We start from the raw sequence: 27,498 nt of genomic DNA on the forward strand, positions 1-27,498 counted from the left end.
TGAAACATCATTAAAAAGGGATGTTAATAAGAAGATCACCAGAACATTTGAGTCATGGCTAAAAAGAGAAACCGAGAACATACTTTCCAAATAAAATAAATTTCACTGGAAATGTGTGAAATTAAGTCATAACTGCAATGAAAAATATGGTCAAAGGAAACAAAACCCTAGAATGCAACATCTGCTTTCCCTGTGTTGTCTGCCATTTCCCCCAAAAATTGTCTGATGGAGCACTTGCAAGAGAAGCTAATGCAAGAATTTTTTGTCCTTTGGTATTTGGAGATCATTTCCAGTGCTATGGAGTATGACGGAGATTGCTTGGAGTAAAAATTGAATTTGGAAAATCAATGGTTATGGAGTGTACCAAAGGAATGACTTGGAAATGCATTTCTTGCTTCTAACTGCATCATGTAGGAAATTCCTCCATGTGCCACATCATACCATGGCATGGAGGACTCTGCTCACAGAGAAGATGAAGGAACAGTTTGGTCTCCGTAATGTGCAAATCACTACTTGTTCTGGTAAGAGTATTATGAAGGATGTCTGATCAGGCTAATTATTTTTTGTGTTAATTATCTTTTAAATTTCATAAATTATAAAGTTTAACTTTTCATTGTATATGTATTATGTAAATATATCCATGGTATACTGTTACAGGTACAGAAAAGACTATTCTCAGGGAAAAAATATCAGTGATACCTATAAGGAAAAAAAGCTCTTCAGAAATTGGAATGCCATTATTACAAAAATATCTGAAATCAACCACAATCTCAGACTTTAAATTCTGAAATACACACTAAAATGAACCATAATAGTTTCTTGTTAGGGAAAAAGGTTACCAAAAAAGTATTTCGGATTCTGGAAAATTCCATATATGGACAAAAAAATAATATGTAGTAGAACAGCTTGGTGATGCTCAGTTATAGTAAAAGCTAGTTTAAATTTAGGTACAAAACCCAAGGGTGTGTCCAAGAGCCAGAAGTTTGGAAAAAATGTTGTATCAATTGGCTTGTTAAAATTACTTTGTTGTAACAGTTTAAGTTGTGATTAAGGACAGTCAAGGACATGTGATTTTAATTTTTTCAGTTTATCACCCCTCCTCCTCAGTATATGAAATTGTTAACATTTTATTTGCCTTTTTAAATGACTGCTGCCTCACTGTTTTACCTTAATGAAAGAATAGGAAGGCAGGAGCTCTGAATCCCTATCTCACAGCCCAGTCACAAGACTGAGAGTGGAGACCAGAGTGGGAGTCACAGATCCACACAACTGCAGACAGCACATCTTTCTGAGACCAGTATCCAAAAAAGATTTTAAATGAAAAACAAACATGGTTTTATGTTTTTAAGTGCAAATCTTACTGGAAAATAGGAGTAATCTGCTGTTATACTGTGAAGGAGGGGCAGTTTATCCTAAAGGCAAAGGTTTGGAAAATATCTTAATCCTGGGTTGTGGATACATCACTTGGGTTAATAATGTGCCCCCCAAAATTACATGTATGAGCTCTGTGGAAAGAACACAGGAAAAGATCTGAGTTTAATGGGATGTATGCACACCTACTACTTCTCATGATGTGCGGTAACAAAACATTGTTGACTCGGCTGTGAGTATGCTAAAACTTTTTAGCCAAGTGAAGTAGGGGTAAATCTGAGATGCAGGGAAAATGAGAGACATGAATTATCATTGGTATGTTTGTTACAAAGAAGCAGAAAGCCAAATCTAGTTTTATGAGAGAAAAAAAAAAATTGCCCAGCATCTCACTTCTTTAAAAGGCCCAAGGATTCCTTGTAGAAGTCTGATGCCTTTCTGATGTCAAGAAGTGAATCTGGTTTTAAGTTTCACCCAGAATTCGTAACTGGTGATTCCACCATCTGTAACTATGAGCACTGAAACTGGGTGTCTCCTACATTTGACCAAATACAACCTTACTGTGTTTTACTCAAAAAACCTGCCTGGTGGTAGAGAACAAACTGAACCTGAGTAATTTGAATGCATTAACTCCACAGTTCCAGGTATGAAGAAATGGTGGCAAGAGAGGCAGTTGAAGAGGATCTGCACTCTGGGACACAGGTGGGACAAGGCTATCACTGTGCAGTGTGCTTCCAGTCTACAAAAGGCCAGGGGGACTTCTGCTGTTAGCGAGGATTTTCTCCCTAGCAAGCACAAGCATGCATCTCTTCTGGAAGAAGCAGAAAAATGCCTGGTAGATATGGCAAACCTCTAGGCACCAGGACAACTACTGGACTACATACTGTAGTGACTGTACATGAAGCTGTTATGGATATAGAAACAAAATAAACCTGCTCTCCTTCTTTGCATGAAATATCAGTTATTTTTCTTATCCTCCTAAAAAGATAACTATTTTCTTTTAATAATAAGGCCATGAAAGTTGAAAAAATATCAAAAGCCAAGGCTTAGATTCAGTTTTCCTAGCATTTTCCATTTTGAATCAGAACTTTGGTTATTTTTACAAGTATTTTAATTTAATGTCAATTTTTTTAGTTTTTTCTTTAACTTCATGTGTTGTTAAATTTCTGAATGTACATTTCTAAGCTTGCTATACTGGACTTCTAAGAAGTCTATGGCGTTGTTGCATCAGCCCAGGTGAAATTAATACAGCAGAAAACTGCACAAAAATATTTCAATTCTCAAAGCTGAAATTCCCTATCTGCATGATTTTGTAATGACATCTGATAGCTCTTCACTTGATGTGGGCTTATGGAAATCCATTAGGCCTTGAATTCAAATGCTGTATTCTGGACCCTGGATGTAAATGGGAAGCTTCCATACAATTTGATTTTCAAATTAGCTGGGAGTTTGCAAAGTTAGTAAATACTCTACAGGGAACAGAGTTGATTTAATGTACACCAAATATAAACAAACCCAGACACATTACAGAAAGGCCAGTGCTGTATCACAAGTTAGATTGGTTTCCTTAGAGCAGATGGTGCAAGTAAAGGGTGTAGATGTATTAGAGGTTGTGAAATATTTTTCTTAAAATATCATCTCTTTCCCCTTCCTCAGTTCCTTCTATGTTCATTTACCTTATGTTTCTCACTCTTTTTTTACTCTCTTATCCTTTTTAAAATTTTTTCTTAATTTTAATTTCTTAAAATTTTTTTCATTTTTTCATTTTTGTTTTTGATTTTTAGTTCCTAAACGAAATATAAGCCAAATGACATTGCAATTCCAATCGAACTTTCTGACCACATTTTTTCCAGCAAACTTCAAATGAAGCAGAAACATCCATTCATTCACCTGGTGATAATCATTAAAGCACACTGAAATCAATTTACACTGGCTTAGAATCCAGTTGAGTTCAGTCACACGTCTTTAATTACGGTGCTTAAGAGCGAAGCCAGTAAAACAAGTCATTTAATTTTGTATTTTACACCATAAATCCCGCTAACTAAAGCCAAGAGGTGTGAGGGTATCCCGCACAATTAACTTCTCATCAGCACAGCGTGTTTCGCTGCTGCCATCTTCTGGCAAAAGGGACAGTTCTCCTACAAGTGTCCTGATGGCTTTTGAAATATTTAATCCTCTTTTCTCTTTAACAGTATCAAAACAAGTTTTTGCTCATTTTCGCGTTAGATAATTTATCTATAAGCTTTGCAATGTGGTCCGAGCCACTTGTAACTCGTCCACATGAAAAGACTTTTGAAGATAATGCAAATCTAAAAATTAGCATTTAAAAATATCCATTGTATTACTGAACATGGTATTGCTACACAACATCTTACATATATTACTGAATGCAGCTGTTTAAGAAATGTTTTTGCCAATATTTATGCTGCTTTTATTTTACTTATAGATCGCAAATAAATTATTCATGTCTAGGCCTGATTCTGTCTGTAAGTTCATATTTACTACACCTTCCCATTTTAATATTTTAAAAAATATAAAAATATTTGCATTATTTTTTAAGCTTCTATATTTGTGGTCAAATAATGCAGTGATGTTCTCTCAGCTGTCCTTTACCCCTACATAACCAGTATTTGAAAGCTGTACAAAACTGCCTATTTCTCCTGAACTTTTTTCTTACAGCACTTAAGTCCATGGAGTCTGAGGTGCTCTGATGTCCATCAGAGCACATTTTAGCTGACTGAAACACTCTAAAATCTCACATCATTGCCGCAGATGAAGAGGAAGTGGCTATTACAGGCAGCAGAAGTGGTGTTGGGTGTTCCGCAGGTAGCAGAGGTCCAAGCCAAGCCGTAGGCCCTGACCCCTGATTTAGACTCTACAAAGTAAGTGTGCTATGCCAGCGTTTCTTGAAAACATCAGATCTTGTAATAAACACCTTTCTTAAGCTAGGCTACTGAGTAAGTTCACCAAACACACCTAAGGCCTTGGGACCGACTGCTCTGGGAGTCCATGGCCACCACGAGAATGTGCTGAGAGAAAGTAACCTTCCTAAATAAAAATATTATTATTATACAAAAAAACAAGAGCAGGGAGAGAAGTGGAGTAAGGTTACAAAGCAAAAAGCCGTGCCTGAATATCACATCTTTTTCTTTGAGATGTCGGTAGCCTCCAACCCTGATGCCGAGCCTCCCCTCAGGACCGGGCTAAGCAAAGCAGCCGCAGTCCCGCTGTCCAGGTCTGAGAGAAACTGCTCAGCATCTCTTCCACTCTTTATGCCCTGGGAAATCAGTCATTGCTCGATCCGATGTTTTATTTTTTTGTCTCCTTTGCGAAGAGTACTCCCATTAGCTGATCCATCCTCGACTGAATCTCTGCCTCAGAGGAACCGTAGCTAGGTCTCCCCGAGTGCCACCGCGTCCCTCAGCCCCTTGCCACCCCCGTAGTGGCCTACGGCCCCGCTGCCGGGGGAAGCCTGGTTACGTTTCTCCTTGCAGGAGCGAGGAGGGGTGCAGAGGTGTGGGGACGCGGGCCCCGCTTCGCGCCCTCACTGGTGCTGGCAGCGGCTCCGCCATCTTGAGCTGCTGCGGCCACTCACAGGCCGCCTCCACACCCGCCGCCCCGGCCACACACCCCAGGGCGGCGCGGCCCGGCCCGGCCCGGCCCTACTGCCCCATTGGCCCGACCGCGGCGGCTCGGGTTGAGTCAGGCCGGGCCGGTGCAGCCTCCCCCGGTTGCATCAGCTGTGGCGGGCCGAGAGGCGCCTGCGCGGCGCCGTTGCCGCCCCTTCCCCGCTGCGCCGGGCTGCTCCGCGTGTGGCAATGGCGGGCGCTGACAGCCAGGTGGGCCCGGCACGGCGGCGGCCGACCGCGCTGGAGCAGCGGCTCTCTCCTCACCGCGGGCCGGGGGGGTGTCCTGAGGCAGGGCGTCCCCTTCTTCCCGCGTCAGGCTTGGGGCGGGGGGCAGCCCTGTCAGGAGGACGGGTGCTGGCGGCAGGAGGGAGCTAGGCCTCTTCCCCCTCACCCTTGTAGCGGCTCGCTGGGGGTTTCCCTAGCTCCGGGTGAAAAGGCGGTGGGATTTACCTAAAGGGAAAAGAGCAGGGAGCTGGGCTGGACTTCCCGGGGCGAACAGGTCGTGTCTCTTCTCTGTTTTGTGGGGCTAAGGGGGGTTAAAGCGCCGTGGGTGTGAGCGACTGCTGGAGGGTGAGGAAATGGTGCTCGCCCTCCTCAGGTGAATGCTGGGGAAGAAAAAAAGGCAGACTGCGGAACGAAGAAAATGAAGGAAGGGGCCGGTGATGGAGGGCGGACGGAGGTGAGCTGTCCTTGGGCCACGGGGGTTTGAAAGATGCGGTCTTCTGGTTGCTGTCTTGTGTACTGCAGGCGTTGCAGTTCACCGCTCTGAAGTATTTTATCTGGCGTTACAGTTACTCCTTTTCCCACTCTCTCTTATTTCCCAAAGTTTGCCACGAAGCGACTTTGTTGCTTTTTACACCAAGTTGTATTGGTGGAATGGGAGAACAGCTTAGATTTCCATAGTTGCTGCTTGGTGATGCTTTTTCCCAGGGCCCCTGTTTGCACTACGAGGTAGGGAGCAGATCTCTGGGATGAGGAAAGCCTGCATAAGGTGCTCTGCCTTTTCTGTCTTCATGGTGGGTAAACACAGATCCCCCTGACTGCACAGAAAGGGCCGCCAGCTGCTGGCCAGTACTAATCTTGAGCCAAATGCATAGCTGTATAACCTTGGTTGTGCTCAAGCTGATAGTCCTGACATCATTATATGATGTACAGGCTGGAGTTGGTTCGTCTCCAGGTGGCTCAGAGTAGAGGTGATTCCTCAGTTTTTTGACCTAATAAGAAAAATTTGTTTTTATGTTGGAACTTCCACAGTCTTTTCAAATTGATTTTTGTCCTTGTGTAGCTTATTAAACAGGTGTTTAATAAACTGCATAGTGGCATATTAACATATGTGTAGTTTATTAAACAGGTGTACAGTGGTACATTTCAAAGTAATTGTCATTAAGCTGAAGTCTTACAACATCACTATGTAATTAATGGTATATAATTAATTTGTAATAATAATGATTATTTGTTAGATATAGCACATATACAGATATGGTCACATAACTGCTTGTGAAAAGTATATCCATTCTGTTTGCATGCTTGACATAATGTGATACAAGATTACTCTCATGATCTGTGATAGATTTTTTCCTTTGTCTTATTCATTATATCTAGCTGAATCCTTGGCCTGCATTTATCAATGAACGTTTAGAGATGTACAACAAACTTAAAGCTGAACATGATGCACTCCTTGCAGAAAGAGCTGCAAATGACAGTAAACCCATTAAAGTTACATTACCCGATGGCAAGCAGGTTGATGCTGAATCTTGGAAGACTACTCCTTATCAAATCGCTTGTGGAATTAGGTATGATTCTATTCTGTGATACACTCAAACATTTTCAGACAGCTCTATGTATGCAGGTTGTGACTTTGTGGGTATGGGTAATGTATAATTTCTCTCTTAGTCATTTATCTCGACTCTTCTCAAGGCATCTTGTATATCATAAACTGGAGGTAACCAGTAAGGTTCTAGTTTTGGAGTGTAATTTTTTGCCTTATGAAGATACAGTTTCTAAAATTAAATAATATAATTGAGATCTTCTAGGTACACATTAGTTGCATTTTTTTCCCAGCAAGTACTGTTGTTGCATTAAGAACTAATTTACTAATAAATTTACTCTATCAGATTGAATGTTAGCTCATGCAAACCAGTTTGCATTGACCTGGGGAAGACAACTGCTGGGTGATGTTTCAGTTGATTTCAGAGAGTGTTAACAGTATGAGTATCTTTCACCTAACTGCATTTTTACTTGCACGGGAGATACCCATCAAAAGGAGCATCGCACATCTCTGGGCTACTAAAACTTGCTGTGGAGTAGATTTGAACAATGCACGGTGACACCCTGACAGTTAAAATTACAAAAACTGGGTGATTCCTCGAGGTTAAGTGCCACTTTTTTTTTTTTTTTTTCACATTTAGGTGCCTTGTCACTGGAAGCTTCTTTGCTTTTGTGATTTGGGATCAAGGAAAGGGTTTTTTGCCTAGTGGAAACAAAACTGTAAAGTTACTACATCAGAAGTGGTATTTGATAATTTTTAAAAGAGAAACTCTGTCTTTAATTGCAATAGGATTTTGAAGTCAGGTTAATTCTTTGAGGTGGCTGCCTCTAAGTCAAATGTGTTAATGAATGTATGAATGCCGAGTATACAGTACAGTTTATTCCCTTGTCTCTGAGATGTGAGTAGGATTTTCGTGAATGTTCAAGACTGGCTAAACCGCTCTTTTATTTGGAATTTATGACATTGTACTCACTTTGAGCACTCCTGAAAATCTTATTCAATGTGGAGGGCAAATCTGGGGAACTTCTACTTGTTGATTTCAGAAGATTACATACCATGTATTTATTCTGTAGTCAGGGCTTAGCTGACAACACTGTTATTGCTAAAGTGAACAAGATGGTTTGGGATCTAGACCGTCCTTTGGAGGAGGATTGTACCCTGGAGCTGCTTAAGTTTGAAGATGAAGAGGCGCAAGCAGTGAGTATCTTCTACCAAAATTTGTTTGCTGTTGGATTTGCATTGAATTCAGCCTCGAGTAGTTATTTGCATCTCTGCTGCATTCGGAATATGAGGAGACAGGAAGAGGTCTGGGGTGTAGGTACCTCTGCATTTTCTAATAGTTCCTTACAAGGGAGATGCCGTACTGCAGATAATGTACATTCTGCTGTGTATTTGCAGTGAAGTCTGCTAGCAGTTGCTGTGGTTTGTTAAGTCTGTTCTTGTTAAAATTTTATATTTGCCACTTTCATGTTAATGTAAAGTAGGTCTTTTGAACCGACCTCTTCAGCAGTGACTTTGAAAATGATACTGAGTACAAAAGTACTGTCTATGTACAACCATAAAAGTACTGAGTAGGCTGCCCTTTTACTTTGTACGTGCAAAATTCAGATAAATGTGGATATCCACTAAATTTGTAAATACCATCTTTAAAAAAAATAATTTGGTACAAGAAGTTGTCAGTCTAAATCATCACAGAGATCTCACATTCAAACTTAGAGTTTTTGTATTGGCTAAAAGATGGCTCCTGTGAGATTTATATCTTCTGGTCTGCGCAAATAAAAGTGGACTGAAGTCCTATAGATTTGGGTTTAATTTGTCAAAACTTTAGGTGTATTACAACATGGAGTGTAATTTTTAACTTTATGAACTGTTCTACTTCAGTGTAGGATTTCCCATGCATAAAAGGATTAGGACCACAGCCTTATTTTGAAAGTGCATCTTTTGGTCTTTATGCAGAGCTGATTGATTAAAGTTTATAGAAAAAAAGTTTCTGAATTAGTTTCCTGACTTCTTAACAATAATTGAATCATTTCAACAATAGGTGAAAATAAGAACTATTTGCTACCAGGCTGTAAACAGTTTTCCAGTGGTCTGTTGGAAATATTGGTGCTTAGGATGTGAGTGTTGCTGGGTGGGTGACTTCTGTTCTGCAGACTGCTCTAATGTGGCATCTGCATCAAGAATCCTTAAAAGCAAGCATTTCAGAAAAGGTTTTAAATAAAATACTCAGAAATGCATTGTGTGTATTCAGACTGATCCCCTCCTTTTTGACTACCATTAGGTATACTGGCACTCAAGTGCTCACATAATGGGTGAAGCTATGGAGCGAATCTATGGTGGCTGTTTGTGCTATGGCCCACCAATTGAAAATGGATTTTATTATGACATGTTCCTTGAGGAAGGGTAGGTTATATATTTTTCTTTATAGTTATAGCAAAATTTATGTTACCCGCTTGTTCCCGGAACAAAGTCATCTGCAGTACTGCAGATTGCTTTGTTCTTTGCAGCATGTTCCATCCACAAGCTAATGCGTTGCAACTGGATCTGAAATTGCAAGTGAAAGCAAGAATGAGTCGCTTTTTTCTGTGTGTTTATTTTAGAGGTGTATCAAGTAATGACTTCTCCGCTTTGGAAACATTATGCAAAAAGATAATGAAGGAAAAACAAGCCTTTGAAAGACTGGAAGTTAAGAAGGAAACACTACTTGAAATGTTTAAGGTAGGCTGGTTTAGAAGGTTGTTTCTAGCATCATGCAGTTATTCTTTAAGCATTTGTGACTTTAGCCGCATATTCTGTTAGTGGTAGAGGAAGGTCTATCAAATTAACTTTTTAAGGTGATACGTTCTTATAAGCTCATTTGTGATATTTAAAAAAAACAAATGAGCAAAGGTGTAATTCTTACATTCTTGGGAATGTGTATCAGATTTTATGCAACTGTAAGAATTCTCATTCTTCCACTGGGTGATGTTGGCAAAATCTTCAAAGCCACATTCTTCATTTATTTCCCCCAGATGTAAAATTGCAATATATTATGCGCAGTTATGTTATATGCCTTTATTATATTGGCTGTTAGTAAAATGCTTTGGTAGTACTATAACTGCATGAGCTGATGTATTCAGAAAGCTCCATAAAACATTTTTGAGAATGAGGACTTCTGAGAAAGTCCAGGGAAGACTAAAAGCTGATCCTTTTTCTTTAGTACCTAGCTGCAAATAATTTTCTGGCATTCTTGAGACAGACATTACACAGTTTTCACTGTTAGAACATCAGGAGAATCATAGTGTCATTCAGGTTGGAAGCTACCTCCATAGGTCTCCAGTCCAATCTCATGCACAGGGCATGGGGTCAACATTGAAGTCAGACCAGGTTTCTCAGGGCTTGTCCAGTTGGGCCTTCAAAACCTGTAAGGGTGGAGACTGCACAACCTGTTCTCTGGGCAGCTTGCTCCACTACTTGACTGTCTTTCTGTCTTTTATAATCCTCTTTTGGTGCAGTATAGTATCAGTTTTGCAAATAATTTAAACTGCTGGCCAGTTCTCTTGCTTAACAAGGAGTTAACAAATATGTGTGTTGCTTCTCTTCTCAGTATAATAAATTCAAGTGTCGCATCCTGAATGAGAAGGTCAATACTCCAACTACAACAGTGTACAGGTAATTACACATGCATCATAATATTACTAGATATAACTTTCTAGGATGAAATATACCAAATGAATGTTTTCCTATTCTTAGGTGTGGTCCCTTGATAGATTTATGCAGAGGGCCTCATGTTAGACATACTGGCAAGATAAAGACCATAAAAATTCATAAGGTAAGTGCTGAACTGCCTTAGACAAATGTTTTCACTGAAAATGTGTCGCTGTCTTTGGGCAATATGATAGTGGCTTATCCAAAAAAGTACTGTGAAATAGGTAACCTGGCCAAAAACTCAGTATAACAAATTGGGAGAGGGTTGTGTGCTAGAACGATATTCAAATGGTCTGAAGCCCAACTAAGCGTCCAGGGTCTGCACTTCCAGCACAGATAGGAACGTGAGTGTGGCTTAAGGATTGGTTGAACTGTATCAATTAGAGTTTATAGTTTTTGCTCAGCTGATGGTTATAGCTGAGTGTGAATAAACAGTTGAAATAGGATGGCTGCAAAGAAAGCAAATAGGCTTTAAAAAAAAGACAAGCGAGAGATTGAAACTATTTTTACATATTCTGTTTACTTGTCTTTTCTGGAGTTTTCTATTCAGTGCTCTGAATTTAAGATTAAAACTCCCCTTATGCCTTAGTTGTTCTACATTATAGTGATTTATTAATAATTGCATGCCTTTTCATAGCAGGCAGTAGTAGTAAAATGTGGAGGCTCCTCCTTTTCTTCAATGTTTTATTTATTTTTTGCATGTAGAATTCTTCTACCTACTGGGAAGGCAAGGCTGATATGGAATCCCTCCAGCGGATCTATGGAATTTCGTTCCCAGATACAAAAATGCTGAAGGAATGGGAGAAATTCCAGGAGGAGGCTAAAAGCAGAGATCACAGAAAAATTGGGCGGGTGAGACAGTTTTTCTGGTAATGTATTCCACAAACTCTGTGTGGATCTAACCCCTTAACTAGAAGCATCTCGAAGACAGCGTATACTTGCTGCCACAACCAAGATGTGACACAGTTGTATTTTCAGTCAAGTTGCAAAGTCAGGTACTTTTCTCTGGAATAACATCAAAAGTCCTAAAGCAAATAACTTCTGTTTAGACTTTTTGCTGTTTTAAACATGATGACATCCTTATTCCACAGATCAATTGGAGCAAAACATGAACACTTCAGTCTGCAAAAGATGAACACTTCAGTCTGCAGGCAATGCTCATTCCTATGCAGTTTGCTGCAGCCAGTTCACTCACAGTTCTTTTCTTCTGTGTGATTTCAGAATCCATAATATATTTCTATGGGTTTTTTGGTTGGTTGGGTTTTGGTTTTGTTTTTCAGATGGAAAACCCCTGTTAGATAATTGATAGTCCTGAACACTGTTACAAGGTCTGCTGCTAGGACATCAGGACAATATATAGAAGAACTCACTATATGCAGTGCTCAAGGATGTGCACAGTTTGTCACGTTAGCCATCTACAATTCACACATTCAGTTCATGTGCAAATAATTAGAGAGCTGCAGAAACAGAACTAAATGTTACTTGTCAATGTACAAAGGCAGCTGTGGGGGCACAGTTAGGAGTTACACATAAACGTGAAGTTTTGGAGCATCAGTAATGAATCAGGGAACCGAACAATCTCCTTCCCCTGTAAGTACTGATGGACATATAAATACTAGTGAAAATGCATCTGATCTATTGGTATTGCTTTATTTTTTTAGGGTTTTTTGAAAACTCTGAGTAGTGATGCCCAGTCAGTAGTAATTCATTTGTGAATGTTAAGTGAAAAAGGTGGTATACAAATACTAAGTTTTTCAAATACTGTTTTTCTGCAGGACCAAGAACTGTTTTTCTTTCATGAGCTCAGCCCTGGTAGCTGTTTTTTCCTGCCAAAAGGAGCTTACATTTATAACACATTAATTGAATTCATCCGGGTAAGTAATGTCATTTGGAAATCTTTTTATAGAAGAAATTGCTTAATTTTAGAAAAATACATAACAGCATGCTACGTATAACAGTATTAACAGCCCTTCATTTCAAGTTACTTTAATCTCTTAGTTCCGTAAGCCACAGAACTAAAGAAACCTGGCCTCTTTGAATTGGCCTTGTCACAATCTCTGCTAAGTTATGTTTTTATCAATACTTTATACCTGCAGTTAATGATGCTTTATAATATGAATTCTTTGACATCTAGTAGTACAGCTAAGTTCTCACAACAGCTGTTCCACTGATGCATATTGATTTGTTTTAATAAACTTATTAAATTTGGCCTTGTAGAACTATTTGTCATGAAATTATGTGTAGGAAAAAAAAATGCTGATCTTCCTGTTGTAATATTTAAAGTCTGTCTTATTATTGTATATTTGGGCTGCAATGTACTATCAAGTGTCATTGAATAATTAGAGACTGCTGCTTTGCTTGCAGGCAGGAAACTTGTTCTTCGTGCTTACTACAGAGGAATTATTTGGGGGAAGGGTGGTGCTGGTGGAAGGGATGTATCCTGGCATGTCCAACTTGAATTTTTTCTCCTCTTCCTCTTCTATTCTCAAGCCATGGACTTTTGTAGGCCAACATTTGTATATTTTTATGGCTGTAGATTGAAGACTGAGTACCATTACTTTTGTTTGCTTTATTAGTTATTTTATGTTCTGGGTCTTTCTTTTAGAGTGAGTATCGAAAACGTGGATTCCAGGAGGTTGTCACTCCAAATGTTTTCAACAGCAAACTATGGATGACTTCAGGGCACTGGCAGCATTATAGTGACAACATGTTTTCCTTTGAAGTGGAGAAAGAAATCTTTGCTCTGAAGCCTATGAACTGTCCAGGACACTGGTAAATACATAGCAAATCCAGTTTACCAAAGGTGATGCTGATTCAGAAGAAAAAAAAATCCTGTTTCTTTTGCCTGCTTAATTGTGAAGATGGCTATCTTCAGGTGTCTAGACGTGACATGCTGCCAGGAGTGATGTAATTATGAGTCTTGTTGTATATGTGCTCTCTTTACTTGAGACACTGAGAAATGTCATTTTTCTATCATTACAGTGACTGTGTTTTAGACCTGAAGCTTACCTTGGTACTACAAAACCTGGATATCCAAAATAGATACTGGGGCATTGTCCATTTTGTGGCAATTTAGGCATTCAGGTTTTAATGCTCAGTTTTAGGAGCTGTTTTATATTCTCTCTGTGAGGTGGGTGAAGCCTACCAGCTATAAGAGGATATCTGCATTTGTTTTCCTGACAAAACTGGATGTGAATAACGGCTGTAATTCAGATTACATCATTGGCATTATGGGCACCTGCTTAGATACTGGCTGCTTCTCACTGGCTGTTCTTTGCAGAATTTTGATTCTGGATGAGCTTCAAGTAATAAACTTTTCCTTCAGCCTTATGTTTGATCATCGTCCAAGATCATGGCGTGAGCTGCCATTACGGTTGGCTGATTTTGGTGTTCTGCATCGCAATGAACTGTCAGGAGCTCTTACGGGACTCACTCGAGTACGTCGGTTCCAGCAGGACGATGCTCACATATTCTGTGCTATGGAGCAGGTATGGGCTGCTATTAAATGAAATTGGGTATTAAAATCAGATTAACTGATTTTTCCATATTTGAGACTTTATTTCTATTCTCATAAAGATTGAAGAGGAGATAAAGAGTTGTCTGCAATTCTTGCGTACCGTGTATGATGTCTTTGGATTTTCCTTTAAACTGAATCTCTCCACTCGTCCTGAAAAGTACCTGGGAGATATTGAAGTGTGGAATCAAGCTGAAAAGGTAAACAGTAGTTTTATTAACTTTTTATATGAGAGCAAGGCTGCAGCTGGAAGTCCTGTAAGAACATAGTCCCTTCTGGGAGGTACTGTGACAGATGGACATGAGCAATATAACTTCAATAACTGTCTTCAATTCACTCTGGCTGCTGTAAATAGCTTACTCTGCATGCAGAAGCAATCTCCATGTCAGAATCAAATTACCTCTCCCTCCTTCTCTTTCTCCTTGTATTTTATTGATAATTTAAAAAAAAAGAGGAAGAGAACCAATTCTGGCAGACTCTGTAATAAGATTTAGAGCCATCTTCCAAAAGCCAGATTGCTTTCATGATTAAAGGTATGGGGTTAGCCCCTGGAGGTGCAGTGCTGGGGAGAAGATAGGGCAGGAATAGCTATAAGGTGTATCAGGGTGGATCCCTTCTCAATATTACCTACAAACTTCGACTCTAGTGTAAAGATTTCTTGCATCTTAGCTAATGCTGCTTGTTTGACCTCTTCGAAAACGGATGTATTAGTTTTGTTTAAATTTGGACTAAATTTTTTTTAAGCTAGGGCTCTTCCAAAACTTTTTCAGAAAATAAATGAGTTGCAGCAGTACCTGAGAAGTACTGAAAATTGGTAGTGTCACATATCTGTAGCAGGAGGCTGACCTGATGCTGTAACATGGAAAGACAGCAAATGCTTGAGAAACACTGACTGTATGTGTCCTTTATCTGTAGCAACTCGAAAACAGCCTCAATGACTTTGGTGAGAAGTGGGAGTTAAACCCTGGCGATGGAGCTTTCTATGGACCTAAGGTCAGTATGTTGCTAGGCTTTTAATTCTGCTTGGGTGGGGCAGACAAAAGATATGATTCCTTGCTTTCCATTGATACTACTGTAATGTGGGCAGTAGGGGTACCGTAGCACGCAAATACTGTTCTTTGCAGTATAGTGAATGAGCAGAAAAAAACCCCAAAGTCTTCATGTGTTTGTAAAATGATGCTAAATGTCGCTTTCCCCAGAAAGACAAGTGTTGGGCATCTGTTTGTGCAGAATATTTGCCAGATGACTTCAGATAGGTATCTTACCAAGACAGTCTCCATTTAGTTAACATTCTGCTTTAAGTTAATTAAACAAATACAGATGCATGCTAAATGCTGTTAATATATAAAGAATGTTTTACATATCTTATTATGAGCAAGGGGGAGAAAATAGTGTGGTGATGGTCTTGGGTTTTATTCATGATCTTCTTGGTAAAGACAACTTTTATTTTTCACTTATTGTCCTGCACATTCTGTTCCATGTAGTGTTATAACTAAATTTTAAATGTCAGTATGTGTTTCTAAAGTATTGGTGCTGTTTAGGTTTGGCTGGAGGATATAGAACAGAACTGATTCTTAAACTGATGACCTGGTACAAGCTGAGATATTAAAACATGGGATTAGGAAGATGGGATTATTTTTTTTTTATAGTTCTCTAATACCGTTTTAAGGTGCTGTACAGCTGAAATTTTGTGGTTTTCCAGGTACATAAACTCTGACATACTTCAGAGAGAAGTAATACTTTGTGATCCTGGCTTTCACATTGCTTTAACACTCCTTTCATTAATTAAACCCAGTTTACATGTATAAACTATTGGCTGCTTAAACAGAGCTGATTGCTTTAGTGGGAAACATGAACAGAAGGCGGCACTGTATTACCACAGCAATCGCTGCATTGGAAATAATCCTTTGGGCGACAAGTGAATCCTAAGTCATGAGAAAAACAAAAATAAACTTTGTGGTAAAACAAATTTTTGGAAAATACTGCTTTTACTGGCGCAGTTTCATAGCTGCATTGAGCTGCTGGTGGGTTTTGGTATTTAAGAAGCCCCTTGCGTTGATGTTGTGGTTTTGTTGGCATTTTTAAAGCTGTATCTTCAGTTTGCACAGATTAAGTAGGGCTTTCTAGAAATTTCCTGATACCTTTGAGCATAAAGACCGAGAGCCTTACAAAATTACTTGTAAATCTTTCCCTAATAAACCTACACTACATTTATGTCTATATTCAGTCATCTAGTAAACAGGTTCTGATTTCTTTCTTTGTATACTAATTGAATCAATTTCATTTTATGGGTTGTAGGTGAAATGTGTTATAGCAGCTAATCATTCATAATGTGAAATACAAACAAGATTTAGTAATTTCCTCAGTTGATTTGAAAAAAGGCAAATATCTACAGGAACCTTTATTAACCTTAATTAACCTTATACTTGCTCCTAATACACTCTAGCCAAAGTAAGGTGAGGAAACATATAGCATTTTGCACTGGTTTTAGTGGAAACTAGTTAAAGTTACATCTTTAAGTTAAACTCTACATTTAGGGTACCTTTACTACCTACTTGGATATTTTTTTTTCCTGCTCTGTAACTGGGTGATGTGAAATTAAAGAAGGTTGTAAATTATTTTGATACAAGTTCTTTGGTGAGTAGCTGAACTATGATGAACTCTGGCTTCTGAATGCAAAATTGAAAGACATTTAGAGCTTCAGTTAACAAAACACTGATCTGTTTGATACCTAAATTAGAATAAGGCACACAGCCCCAACATATAGCCATACTGGTAAAATGATAAATAATAGAGCAATGTGATAAATAAATAAGGTCAGGACACTATAAATATACTGTTTTCTATCTGTCTCTCTGTCTGACTTGTATCATAAGTGTACGCAGGGTTAAAGTGTAAGATGCAATAGAAAGAATAGGTGTGACTGTACATACTCATAGTCAGAACAAGAGTCACTGATTAATATGAACCCTACTGGTAAGTGGACTATTTAACAGTAGGATTCTCATCCGATGTTTATGCCCTTGAATTTGTAACATAACCTACAAAGTATTCAAGTATTGCATGATAAAGGAGTGTAAGTTCGCTGGTTTGAGGTTGAAGAAATCTCATTTTTGGCGAGACATGTTCAGTTCTGATCTTGCACTTGCACTTACGTACTGCTGAACTCACTTGGTGAAAAGGCCCGTGAAAGTCCCAGATTGAAACTCACAAAAAATAGTCTGAGGTATTAAACGTAGTTCTCCCTGAAGTAATGTCTCTCTACTTGCTCACCCTGTTTTTAGCTCTAACATTTTTTTGCATCAGAGCCTGAAAATCATTTAAGTCCTAACGCAGGCTGAAGTAAAAGTATGTTGTCTAAACCCACATAGAGTTCCTCTGCATTGAGTGAAACCTTCCATCTTAAAACAATGAGTTTGCTTTCAGAGGGGCATGCTTTTATCTTAAACTGTACTAAAAGTTTGTGTCTTTTTGTTTCTAAGATTGATATTCAGATTAAAGATGCCATTGGCCGCTACCACCAATGTGCTACAATCCAGCTTGACTTCCAGCTGCCAGTCAGATTTAACCTCACCTTTGTCAGGTAAGCACAGAGGCTGGTGGTTTTAATTGCTATATAATCTAACTTCCCTGTCACTCACAGGCGTAAGTTTACATCAAGAAAAAGACTTATATTTAAAAAAAAAAAAACAACCCACCTTTCTTCACAGCCATGATGGTAATGACAAGACAAGACCAGTTATCATTCACCGGGCTATCTTGGGATCTGTGGAGAGAATGATCGCCATTCTAACTGAAAACTATGGAGGCAAATGGTAACGTTGAAAAGTAGATTTATTATTCCCATTTGAGCAAACGCTTTATGTAGAAGAGGAATTAGCCCCAAGCATGCAAGAATATGAGGGTTTGTTCTGCTTGCTTGCTACAGAGACATGCCTTAGGTGTACCACAGGGCAATTCCTTTGAACCACCTTCCTTAGATATTAAATAATTCTAGATATGGTAGCCTCTACGTAATACCACTCATAGAGGTGCAGCATACAGCTTGTCTGCCCAAGGTGTGTATCTCTAACTTTGCTTTTGCAGCTGGGCTGCCTTGCAATGAGTCATTTATGTAGGTCATCTGCTTTACCTGCTGCAGTATAATACCTGACGGGGATGACCCCTCTGATTATTACAAGACTCAAAAGTAAACATTTTCCCATGGTTAGTAATAAGCTCAACAATTAATTATGATTTGTTGTCTGTTGTAAAACACAACTTGAATCTTCAGGTCAAAAAGTACTTTTGTCCACACTGCAATTCTTTTAGACACTCAGTTCTTTTGAGGAGATAAATTGTAACAAGCATAGGGCTGTCACTGCCTCTGAACCCAATCTAAGCAGCTGGCTTTATGAATCTCTTGTTTAGATTCTAGTCCTATCTGTTAAGAGGATTTTTCATACTAAAAAATTACTGAAAGCTATATAAACTTGTTTTGTTTGTTTATTGAAGGCCTCTCTGGCTGTCTCCGCAGCAGGTCATGGTGGTACCAGTGGGACCAACGTGTGATGAGTATGCTCAAAAGGTGACGTATATGGTTTGGGGGCTTTTTTCCCCAGTATATTGTATTTAGTTGAGATACTTGGTTATTAATGATTTTTAGTATTTATCCCAGATAAATGTTACAAGTCTTTGCATGTTACAATGTATCATTTTTATATTGCAATGACAGTTATTAGCTGATGAAGTTGTAGATGTATTTTAAAGAGGACTTGAAATAGATTGTGGGTAGCTAAACAACAAACGCTGATCTGTGTGAGGCTTTTATTTTTGGAAAACTTAGTGTTTTCTCTCTAGCTCAAAAGCTGTCTTACCCTTCAGGTTCTAGTCTCCCATGGCCATGTGCATCTTGCAAAAGCAGTAAGAAAGATGAAAATGGGTCTTTACATATTTAGCATCCAGCAGACCTTCTCCTGTATTTCTTTCAGGCACATTATACATAAATAAAATAGTCTGCAAAATAAAAAAAAATAATGTTCTAATCAGAAAGCTCCATTGTGCTGTTGCCTTTCACAATATCAAACTCAAATCACTATTCAGCACAAAACATTAGATACTCACATCACTGCTTAGTTATTTAGTGTGCATGTACTTGCACGATAGCTGACCTGTTTTCATTTCTTGAACTGGGCTCATCTCCAGTGCCTGAGCCAATGATGGTGCTTTTGCTTTAGGGGTCAGATAAGCTTGACTGGCTTAAGTCTACAAGTCATAAATAGTTCATTGTCATGAATATCCTATAGTGACAGTTTAAATACTTTTTCTCCTAGGTCAGGCAGCACTTCCATGATGCTGGATTAATGGCAGATGTTGATGTAGATCCTGGGTGCACGCTGAACAAGAAGATCAGAAATGCTCAGCTTGCACAGTATAACTTTATTCTGGGTAATGTATAGTGCATTTGTTAACTTATCCTGGCTGACTTTCTTGCATAGGTTATAGGATTTTATCTTTCTCCTGTGAGCAAGAGCAGAGTGTGGTAGTCAGTGTTTTAGGTCACCTTGCTCCTAAGAGACTCCATTCCAGGGAGCCTCTCCTGCCTGCGTGATAGGCTTTGCTGGCTTATGTAGCTGTTACTGAAAGGAGGTCACCATGGCCCAAGGCATTACTGCTGCTTTAGAAAAAGGTCTTTGCTGTCCTCTGGTCAGCAATGTGGAGACATACATGAAATCTCTTGCCCTTTGTCAGTCAGATTGTTAAGCAATTTTTCCAGACCCCCCCACCCCCAATAATTTATGCTCTTGTTTCAAGTGTAGCAAAAGAAGTACTGTATTTTCACTGCATTCTGCTGTGTTGCACTTCTGAACTATACATGCATGCATAGGAGAAGACTCCTCCATGAGAGGGTGATGCAGGGACAATTACAAACTGACCCTGAAGTATGTGATTTGAAGCACCACGTTAGTCATGTCATCTAAATTGAGGCTCTAGCATTGACCCTAAAACTATCTGGGATCCATTAGGGTAGAAGGAGCCTTTAACAGAGAAACTGTACCCTCAGAGTAATTGATAGAATCATGAATAAAATTATTGTGTTTTTTAAAAGTTTAAGCATATGATACAGACAAGACACAACCACATTTTACCTTCAAGACCACAAACAGATGATCAACCTATCAGGGAAAAAATCTCACCTAACTTACGTTCAGAGGTTTTTTCAAAATGTTGTCCCACTGAATGTAGATTGGGTACCAGAGAAATAAAATCTCCTCTAGCAACATCAAAGTATATTACATAAAATTTGTATTAGTAATGAGACACACATATAGTTTCTTGGTATTTGTATCTTAAAGTAAAACACCTTTGGGATTTTCCAGTAAACTGTCTTGCTGTCTCTGTAAAGAAAACAAATAGCTATTGGTTATTTACAATCAAGTTGTCTTTCTAATCTTTGCCTGTAAGTACTCCATGTTTATTTCTCATTTTGACTTTGTGGTTCTCTCTAATAAGAATTAAGTCAAGCTGGACTTACTAAGATTACTTTTCTCTTTACTCATATTTTGCTAAGCTGCTGTTCATAACATACTAAAACCTGTTAAATGATAGGAGATTAAATGAGGCTATCGGCTGTTGCAGATTTAAGTGGGGGGAGCTGGGAGGAGGGCAAAGAAGGATTTGATTGTGTTGGTAAGCTCTTTAGAATTTTTGTTTAGTATGCCTAAGTTTTAAGAGAACGGGAGGGGAAAAAAAGAGCTTGCTAAGTGTTAAGTTCATTCCTTTTGCATCTTGGTTGTTTCTAGTTGTTGGTGAAAAGGAGAAGGCAAGTGGAACAGTTAACATCCGCACCCGAGATAACAAAGTGCATGGTGAGCGTACAATTGCAGACACTGTGGAGAGACTGCTGGAACTGAAATGCTCTCGCTCCAGACAAGCTGAAGAGGAATTTTAACACCATCTGCTCTCTCTGGCATAAAAAAAGATTCTAGTTTTCTTAATTCAGTTAACCACAGAGTTTTTGTGCTGAACCAGATTTTAAATATATTTCACATTGGACCTCTTGCTCACTTTAGCAGAGATTTTTCTTTAGTCAGAAATGTTTCTTTTTGTAAAAAAAAAAAATTTCACAAACCTTGAAGTAAAATTTCCTGGCCTCTGACAATGACAGGTGAAGCAAGATGAAATGACTTTCTGTGACTGCAAGGGAAAATGGAAATGTTAATCAGGGATACCCATAGCATTCTAACTACCCTGTTAAAAATAAAACACAGTTTGATAACAAAAGTTTTTCATGAAAGTTAAACAAAAGACCTCAGGCTTAAGAAACCACACACAAACCATGCACTGCAGCAGCTTTTGGAGTGTCTCCTTTAGCAAGGAAAGTGGTACCTTGCAGTCTTGTCTGCTGGTCTTACACCAATTAAATATGTTGACTGAACAGTTCCCACTCCCATGAACGGGGAAACGGAACAGAGGTCTCCCACTTCCACAGTGGTTGCTGCCTCTGGGAGTGGCTCAGGTCTCACTGCATGACACTCCTGACATGGGGCCATCTGCCAGAGAGCTCTGAGCTGCCAACCAAAGCCAACTATACCCTTTTCCAGAGGCAGTATCTGAAATGTGCTGGCTCTCGGGGAATGTTGTTGTAACTGTAGAAGGGGGTAAGACTGTCTGGAAGAGGTAGGGCATAGTAGGGCCAAAGAAGCAGCTAAGAAAAGCAAGAGCCTTGGGAACAGAGAGTGTTTCTATTCTTACACTGAGCTGTCCTTTCAGTAAGGCTGTATATGTCACAGCAGAAACAAGAATGTACTGGACTAAAAAGGGATAATGTGTTTTTTTTTTTTAAGAGAAATGCAATTTTTCAGTTTAATAGGTACAGTCCCCTTCAGTGGAACACTCCCTTCCCAAACCTCCAGTCCAGGGTATTGCATATTCAATTAGCAGCCACTCCTATCACAGCTGAGGGATCACTTTGACTGTTTTGGGGTTTGGTTTTTTGATTGAGGTTTTTTTTTGCAGATCTGGCTGACAAGAGGCAAATGTCTGTCACTGACAAAAAATAAAATCATGGTCTGAGGTTTTTTGGTTTAGTTTTTTTTTTTTTTTTAATCTTAACTGACCTGAACAGCTTCTAAAGGTGGTTGGTAACTGTTCCTTTACAAAGAAAGCTATTGCTACAGCCCTAGCAAAGATCAGACAAAGCTGAGGACAGGTTTGAACCATCCTATCTTTCGAAAATCTCCCAAGTCTCACCATTTCCTTTATTATCTGGGCAGAAGCATTTTATCTAGCCTTTTTTACCTATATTTCTCAGGGGCAATGGTAACATTGTATCAGCACTTGAACCTGCTGTAAATTCAGTCTCCCTAGACCACAACCCCAGCAACTTCTAGTAAAATCTATTTCGTCCTCCTTTGGTTCATTCAGACTAAATGTTCCATCTAACTGCTGTGGGAAAAAAAGGGGGCGGGGGAGGAATTGACTTTCCACTGCCTTGCTGCTTTCAAAATTACTACATGGGTTATTATTTTCTGTACTTTGCACCTGCTTTGCTATGCTGTGAAGTGACTGTTGCTTGTGCAGAACGGTGGAATCAGATGTCAGCTATCCCTGGGGCAGAAGGACTTCATCAAATGTTGAAGCAAAACCAGAGTAGATATCTGTCCACCAGGAAAAAGGAGCCACTAGCTTCTCTCTAGGAATTGTGCCTCAGACCACCTTTCCACTAGGCTGGTGTATTTGTTGATTTTCAGAGAGAGCTCTGCCTTTTGTTTTGCAGGTGTCCCTAGGCACACTAGAATTAAACTGACATAGTCACACAATGAGATACTGATGCTGTGAAACGCTAGCCACTACTGTGTATGGCTCAGTAGGTGTCAGTCTTGGACAAGTTACCCTGCTACAGAAACCTCATTGACTTAGATCATGCTTTTAAATACCTATATAACAATATATATATACATACATGAACATGTTACTAGAAACAACACCTAAGAGTACAATCCAATAAAATACGTACCTCCAGCAGGGTGTGGACAGAACAAAGGTGTCTACATCCAAATTGTGATCTGTGCCATGCTGCACTCAAGTGCCATCTAAACTCAAGCTCTCTGCTGTTTTAAGTTCTGCAGCTGCCAAGAGGTGTGGACATGCACAGAAGCAGAACTGGCCTGGCCTGAGCAGCACATCCTCTCTTGGTCTAACCAGAAGTCCTCTGAAGAGTGGACTTTGATCACTGCTTGTAACCTTTGGTAGGACTAAGCTCCTGACAAAGTACTGTGCATGTCTTCCAAGGCAGGAGGATGCAACTTTGGTGTCATAGCTTAATGGTGGGACCACTTGTCAAGCAGGAGAGAAGCCTTTGTATCATTCTTTCCAGGGTCTGAGAAGGCTGAAAGCCACCTCTCCAGTTCTTCAGAGTGTGCTCTGATACTGGCATTAGGCAAGAGAAACAAAACATTTGCAGCTTGGTTTTTAGACTACATCCTTAGGGAGATTTTCATGGGCATGTAAACCACCTGATGTTTACCACAGACTCCTCCATGTTATGAATGTTTCCTGTGGAGTAGCTGATAAGGTACAGCTCCAACTCTGCTTTACTTCACAGCAAGTTTTGTTTGCTCATACCTTAAAGCAGATTTCGAAGCAAATCACTGAAGAAAGCACACCGAATGACAGGGAAGTAAGATTCCTATCCTGATAGATCATCCAAGTATATACAGAAAAGGTCTGGCAGGAATTTCTGTACCTGGCAGGAATCACTGTGCCAGCCTTCAGTTTTCTGTGAAACTCCTCAGTTCTGCAAACTCCCATAAAAGAGTTTCCCCTGGCCCAGAGCCATCTGGACACTGTCACAACCAAAGCGTAATTCAACTAAGACTCTTCCTGTCATACCTTCGGATGAAATTCACACAGTGGCTGATAAGATTTCCTCAATTACACCACTGGGACTATCTGGTGCAGTTTCAATATTCAGATTCAGTAATGTTACGTGAATTCTTCTAAAAGCCCTGAAGCATCACCTTTGGGGAGAACCCAGCTGTGAGATAAATTGTTAATTGGTACCTTTACACCGTCAGTCTTGCTCTGACAACATTTTTTTTTCCATTGCATCCAAACCCTGTCCATGTCTTTCCCCCAGAAAACCAAACACAGCAAACCTTCTGGGAAAAGCAAGCTAGTTTGCCAAGCCTGATTTTTTTCCCCGTGTTAGAGTAGACCAAAATCAAGGGGTCTTTGAAAACTCATTTCAGGCTCTGTGTAATTTTATGATTGCCTTATTCTTGTCCACCATTTCTTAATTGCACAGTCAATTCTGGCAAAGATCTAAGCAACTGGCCCTTAAATCAGATAATGGTAAACTGATGCAATGAAAATTAAGCATTGCTAGAGGCTATGCTTATTTAAAAAAGACAGCACTTACTTACTGCTTGGTGCTTAAATAGTATTATTTCCAAAACCACTCAGCCTTTGTACACACTGATGTTTTCCATCTGCCTTGGACAGGAATATTCCTTCACTATTTTCTGAGTGCGGGTGATGCCTTGTTAGCCGCTGTGATTGAGTATGCTCACACAGAATGAGCTACATTTGGCTTGTATCAAAGTTAATTTTTTTTCACATAGGAAAGCCTCTGGAGTAAGGCACACATTAACATCTTCCAGTAATTTACTAAAAAGAACATGTGCTTAGATAAACTGGGTCAGGCAGGGACATTTTATAGTGTTCTCAGACTTCAGAGGTAAATCATCTGGTCTACACAATTAGTTTCAATACATAAGGTATCTGCCTCCCTCTTAAAACAATATCCTTCCACTGTATCACAAAGCTCTTCTGCAAACAGGAAAATGTTCTGAGATGCACAGAAAGCAGCTGTGAAAACTGAAAAAAACCCCACCTACCAAACCCAAAGTGTTCAGCATCCAGGAAAAAAAAAAAAAGCCAATTAAATATGAGAGGGCTTCCACAAAGCAACTGTATATATCTAGCTGTATTAAAAGATAAGGTAGTAGGGACCACTAGAATGGAGGCACAACAGCTGAATCCATACTGCATCATGAGACAGCCTTGTCTTCCCCAAAGTCTTTGGAATTGCCTCTCTGGGTTGGCAGAGGGGAGCAGAGATTAAGCAAGAACACGTGGAACAAAGACACACAGTGCTCTCCTTGTTGACATCCAGATGCAAAGTACAATTTAGGTCCTTGGAGTCTGAAGCATCCCGTGCTGTGATGATTTTATCTCACTAGATTAGAAAAGGATATGTTCACTGTGTGCCAGTTTGTGGCTGATACTTAGAACACCTTTTGCTAGCCATCACAAGAAGCAGGCTTAGAAACCAGACATTTATTGATTTATTACATACCTGAAACACGACTCTTCATTTTGGTAATTCTCAAAACTAACAGTTGTACATTGAGTGTGTATGGCAACCTCAGCGCAACTTAATGTTCTGCACTAATCTAATTATGTTTAGTACACACGTTTAATTGCACACTTCAGAGACAAACTGTAACCTGTCTACAACACATTAGTAATAAAAGGAAAATTTCTCTGTATTTTTATTCAGTGGGATAAAGAGCATAAGGATGTGAAATCTCTACCCCTTGTGTATCTGCAAGGATGCCAGGCTGCACACTGGAACAGCTTTGAATGAACTGAGCAATAGACTTCTTAGCTATGAATATGAGCATGAATATGGAAAGGCACCTTTTATTGGTGCAGCCACTGAAATGTCAAAATGGGATGAATTACTAAGCTTGCCCTTCCAAGAAGCCATTGCCAGCTGAGAGTTAATAATCATACAATGACATTAATTCATAAATACTCCACTTCTAGCTATGGGAAATCAAATCACACATATGTATTCTTAGTTTTGGCCCCCACATCAAGACGGATGGTGTCAGCAGAGAGATCAGGTGGTCCAAATACCTTCAGATCATACTAACAGGACAAAGGGATCAAATAGAGACTTTCTTTAGGAGTAAGATTTCTTTCTTCAGGATTTTTAAATGACTGTAAGTCTTTAAGCATATTATCCCTGGACAGATTGTACATTCCCTTTACTACCAAGGTTCCCCTTCTCACAGTGAAAGGCAGATATCCCTACACTCCTCAGCATCAGGAGGCTGAGCTATTAATATCTTTTATTATCAGGGATTTTTCTGAGACTGTTCACAGAGTGGAAATAAAAATAATTTCAGAATGTTTGAGTTTTACTTTCCAATGACAAGTTTATTTTGTTTTTTCAGTATAAGACTTTTTCTACAGAATAAGACTTTCAAGCTCTGACTAGAAATTACCATCAAACAAATCTCCATTTCATTGTATGATATATGAACTTGTATCATTCTGGATTTGCAGGTGGGGAAATTAGACTTAAGGAGGAACAAAGAGCACATTATTTTAAAGAAATTCAGAGCTGGGTTTTTTCAGGGTTTAGGTCCTTCCTTTCAGATTTCATCTACAGACTGTCAGAGGAATCCAGCATTTAGCCTGGCTGGTTTGGAAAGGACAACAACTCACTGATTTGAAAAGCCGACAAAAATTGCTGTTTAAAAAAAACCTCAACTCTTGCAACTGAATTCAAGAAAGATCTCAGCATCTAGAGTGGGACTCAACTGGAAACTAGAGTCCATAACTGATTCTGCATTCAGCTGCTGCCTGGCCCTGAAGCACCTAAACCACAGGGGCCATGTCTTATTCATCTAAAAGTTGCCAGTTGCCATGCACTGACTCCCTGTCCCAGATGTGGCATCCCACATTTTATTCCTCCCTCTGCCTGAGGGGATTCAAACCCAAATTCCCAGCATCCAAAGAAGAGCATATTGTGAGGCTGGGGTCTCTTCTATATAGAAAAAGACATAAGAAAAGGGAAGAGAGTAAGGAAATACAGAAAATAAGGCCTGCCTGTGCTGTCTAGTAGATCTGGTACACTTATTGGGGGCTTCAAACACTTTTCTACTTTATAGGAAGGAGCTACTCTTTTCTCACCACCAGCACATAAAGTTAGAATCTTTCTTTACTATTTCTGGTTTAATGAAGCTTGATTTCCCAGCAATTAACTCCTGAGTTTTCAAGATGCTCCACGTAAAGCCAGTGGAGCACAAGGTGCAATGACGTGGTGTATGGCTTTGTGCTCTCAACAGAAGAATAGTTTGCAAAGCAGTACTTTGTTTACAGGATAATCTGTATGTTGCAATTAACAAACTCATCAGAACAAGTATCATAAACCACTGATAAGGTTGTTTCAATCATCCCTATGTATGGAAGGTAGTGCAGGGAGATTATGGCAAGCTGTCACTCTTTGTCTAGCAGTGTTTCCAAGTCAACAGAAGAAAGTAGCAGCTATAGTTTGTGATATCAGTCTGCACATGATTTAAGATATACCAAATAATGCAATTTTCCTTCCATGTCAATGAAGAAAAGCAAGTACTGCACTGCTTAGAAACCTCTACCTTGTACTATCCATTAAAACTTAAGATGGAGAAAGGTATCAGTATGTATCTCATATCGAGCAGTAGTCTCGTCACAGTAAATGAAGAACCTGCTGAAAG

The 27,498-nt window shown here is 39.4% G+C and overlaps 1 protein-coding gene across 1 annotated transcript; it reads left to right on the top strand.

Annotated features, from left to right (window-relative positions):
- The first annotated feature begins 5,114 nt into the window (after positions 1–5,114).
- On the top strand, positions 5,115–22,026 carry TARS1 (threonyl-tRNA synthetase 1). Its single transcript, XM_075021565.1, has 19 exons — positions 5,115–5,207; positions 5,596–5,676; positions 6,600–6,790; positions 7,839–7,962; positions 9,047–9,168; positions 9,366–9,483; positions 10,352–10,416; positions 10,498–10,576; positions 11,158–11,304; positions 12,228–12,326; positions 13,058–13,224; positions 13,778–13,940; positions 14,029–14,166; positions 14,882–14,959; positions 17,449–17,549; positions 17,677–17,781; positions 18,461–18,533; positions 19,279–19,393; positions 20,749–22,026. The coding sequence occupies exons 1-19, from the start codon at positions 5,187–5,189 to the stop codon at positions 20,895–20,897; spliced, it is 2,136 nt and encodes a 711-aa protein (XP_074877666.1). The 5' UTR covers positions 5,115–5,186; the 3' UTR covers positions 20,898–22,026.
- The last annotated feature ends 5,472 nt before the right edge of the window (positions 22,027–27,498 follow it).

The sequence above is a fragment of the Buteo buteo genome, chromosome Z (assembly GCF_964188355.1).
Source record: "Buteo buteo chromosome Z, bButBut1.hap1.1, whole genome shotgun sequence".
Classification (NCBI taxonomy): Eukaryota; Metazoa; Chordata; class Aves; order Accipitriformes; family Accipitridae; genus Buteo; species Buteo buteo.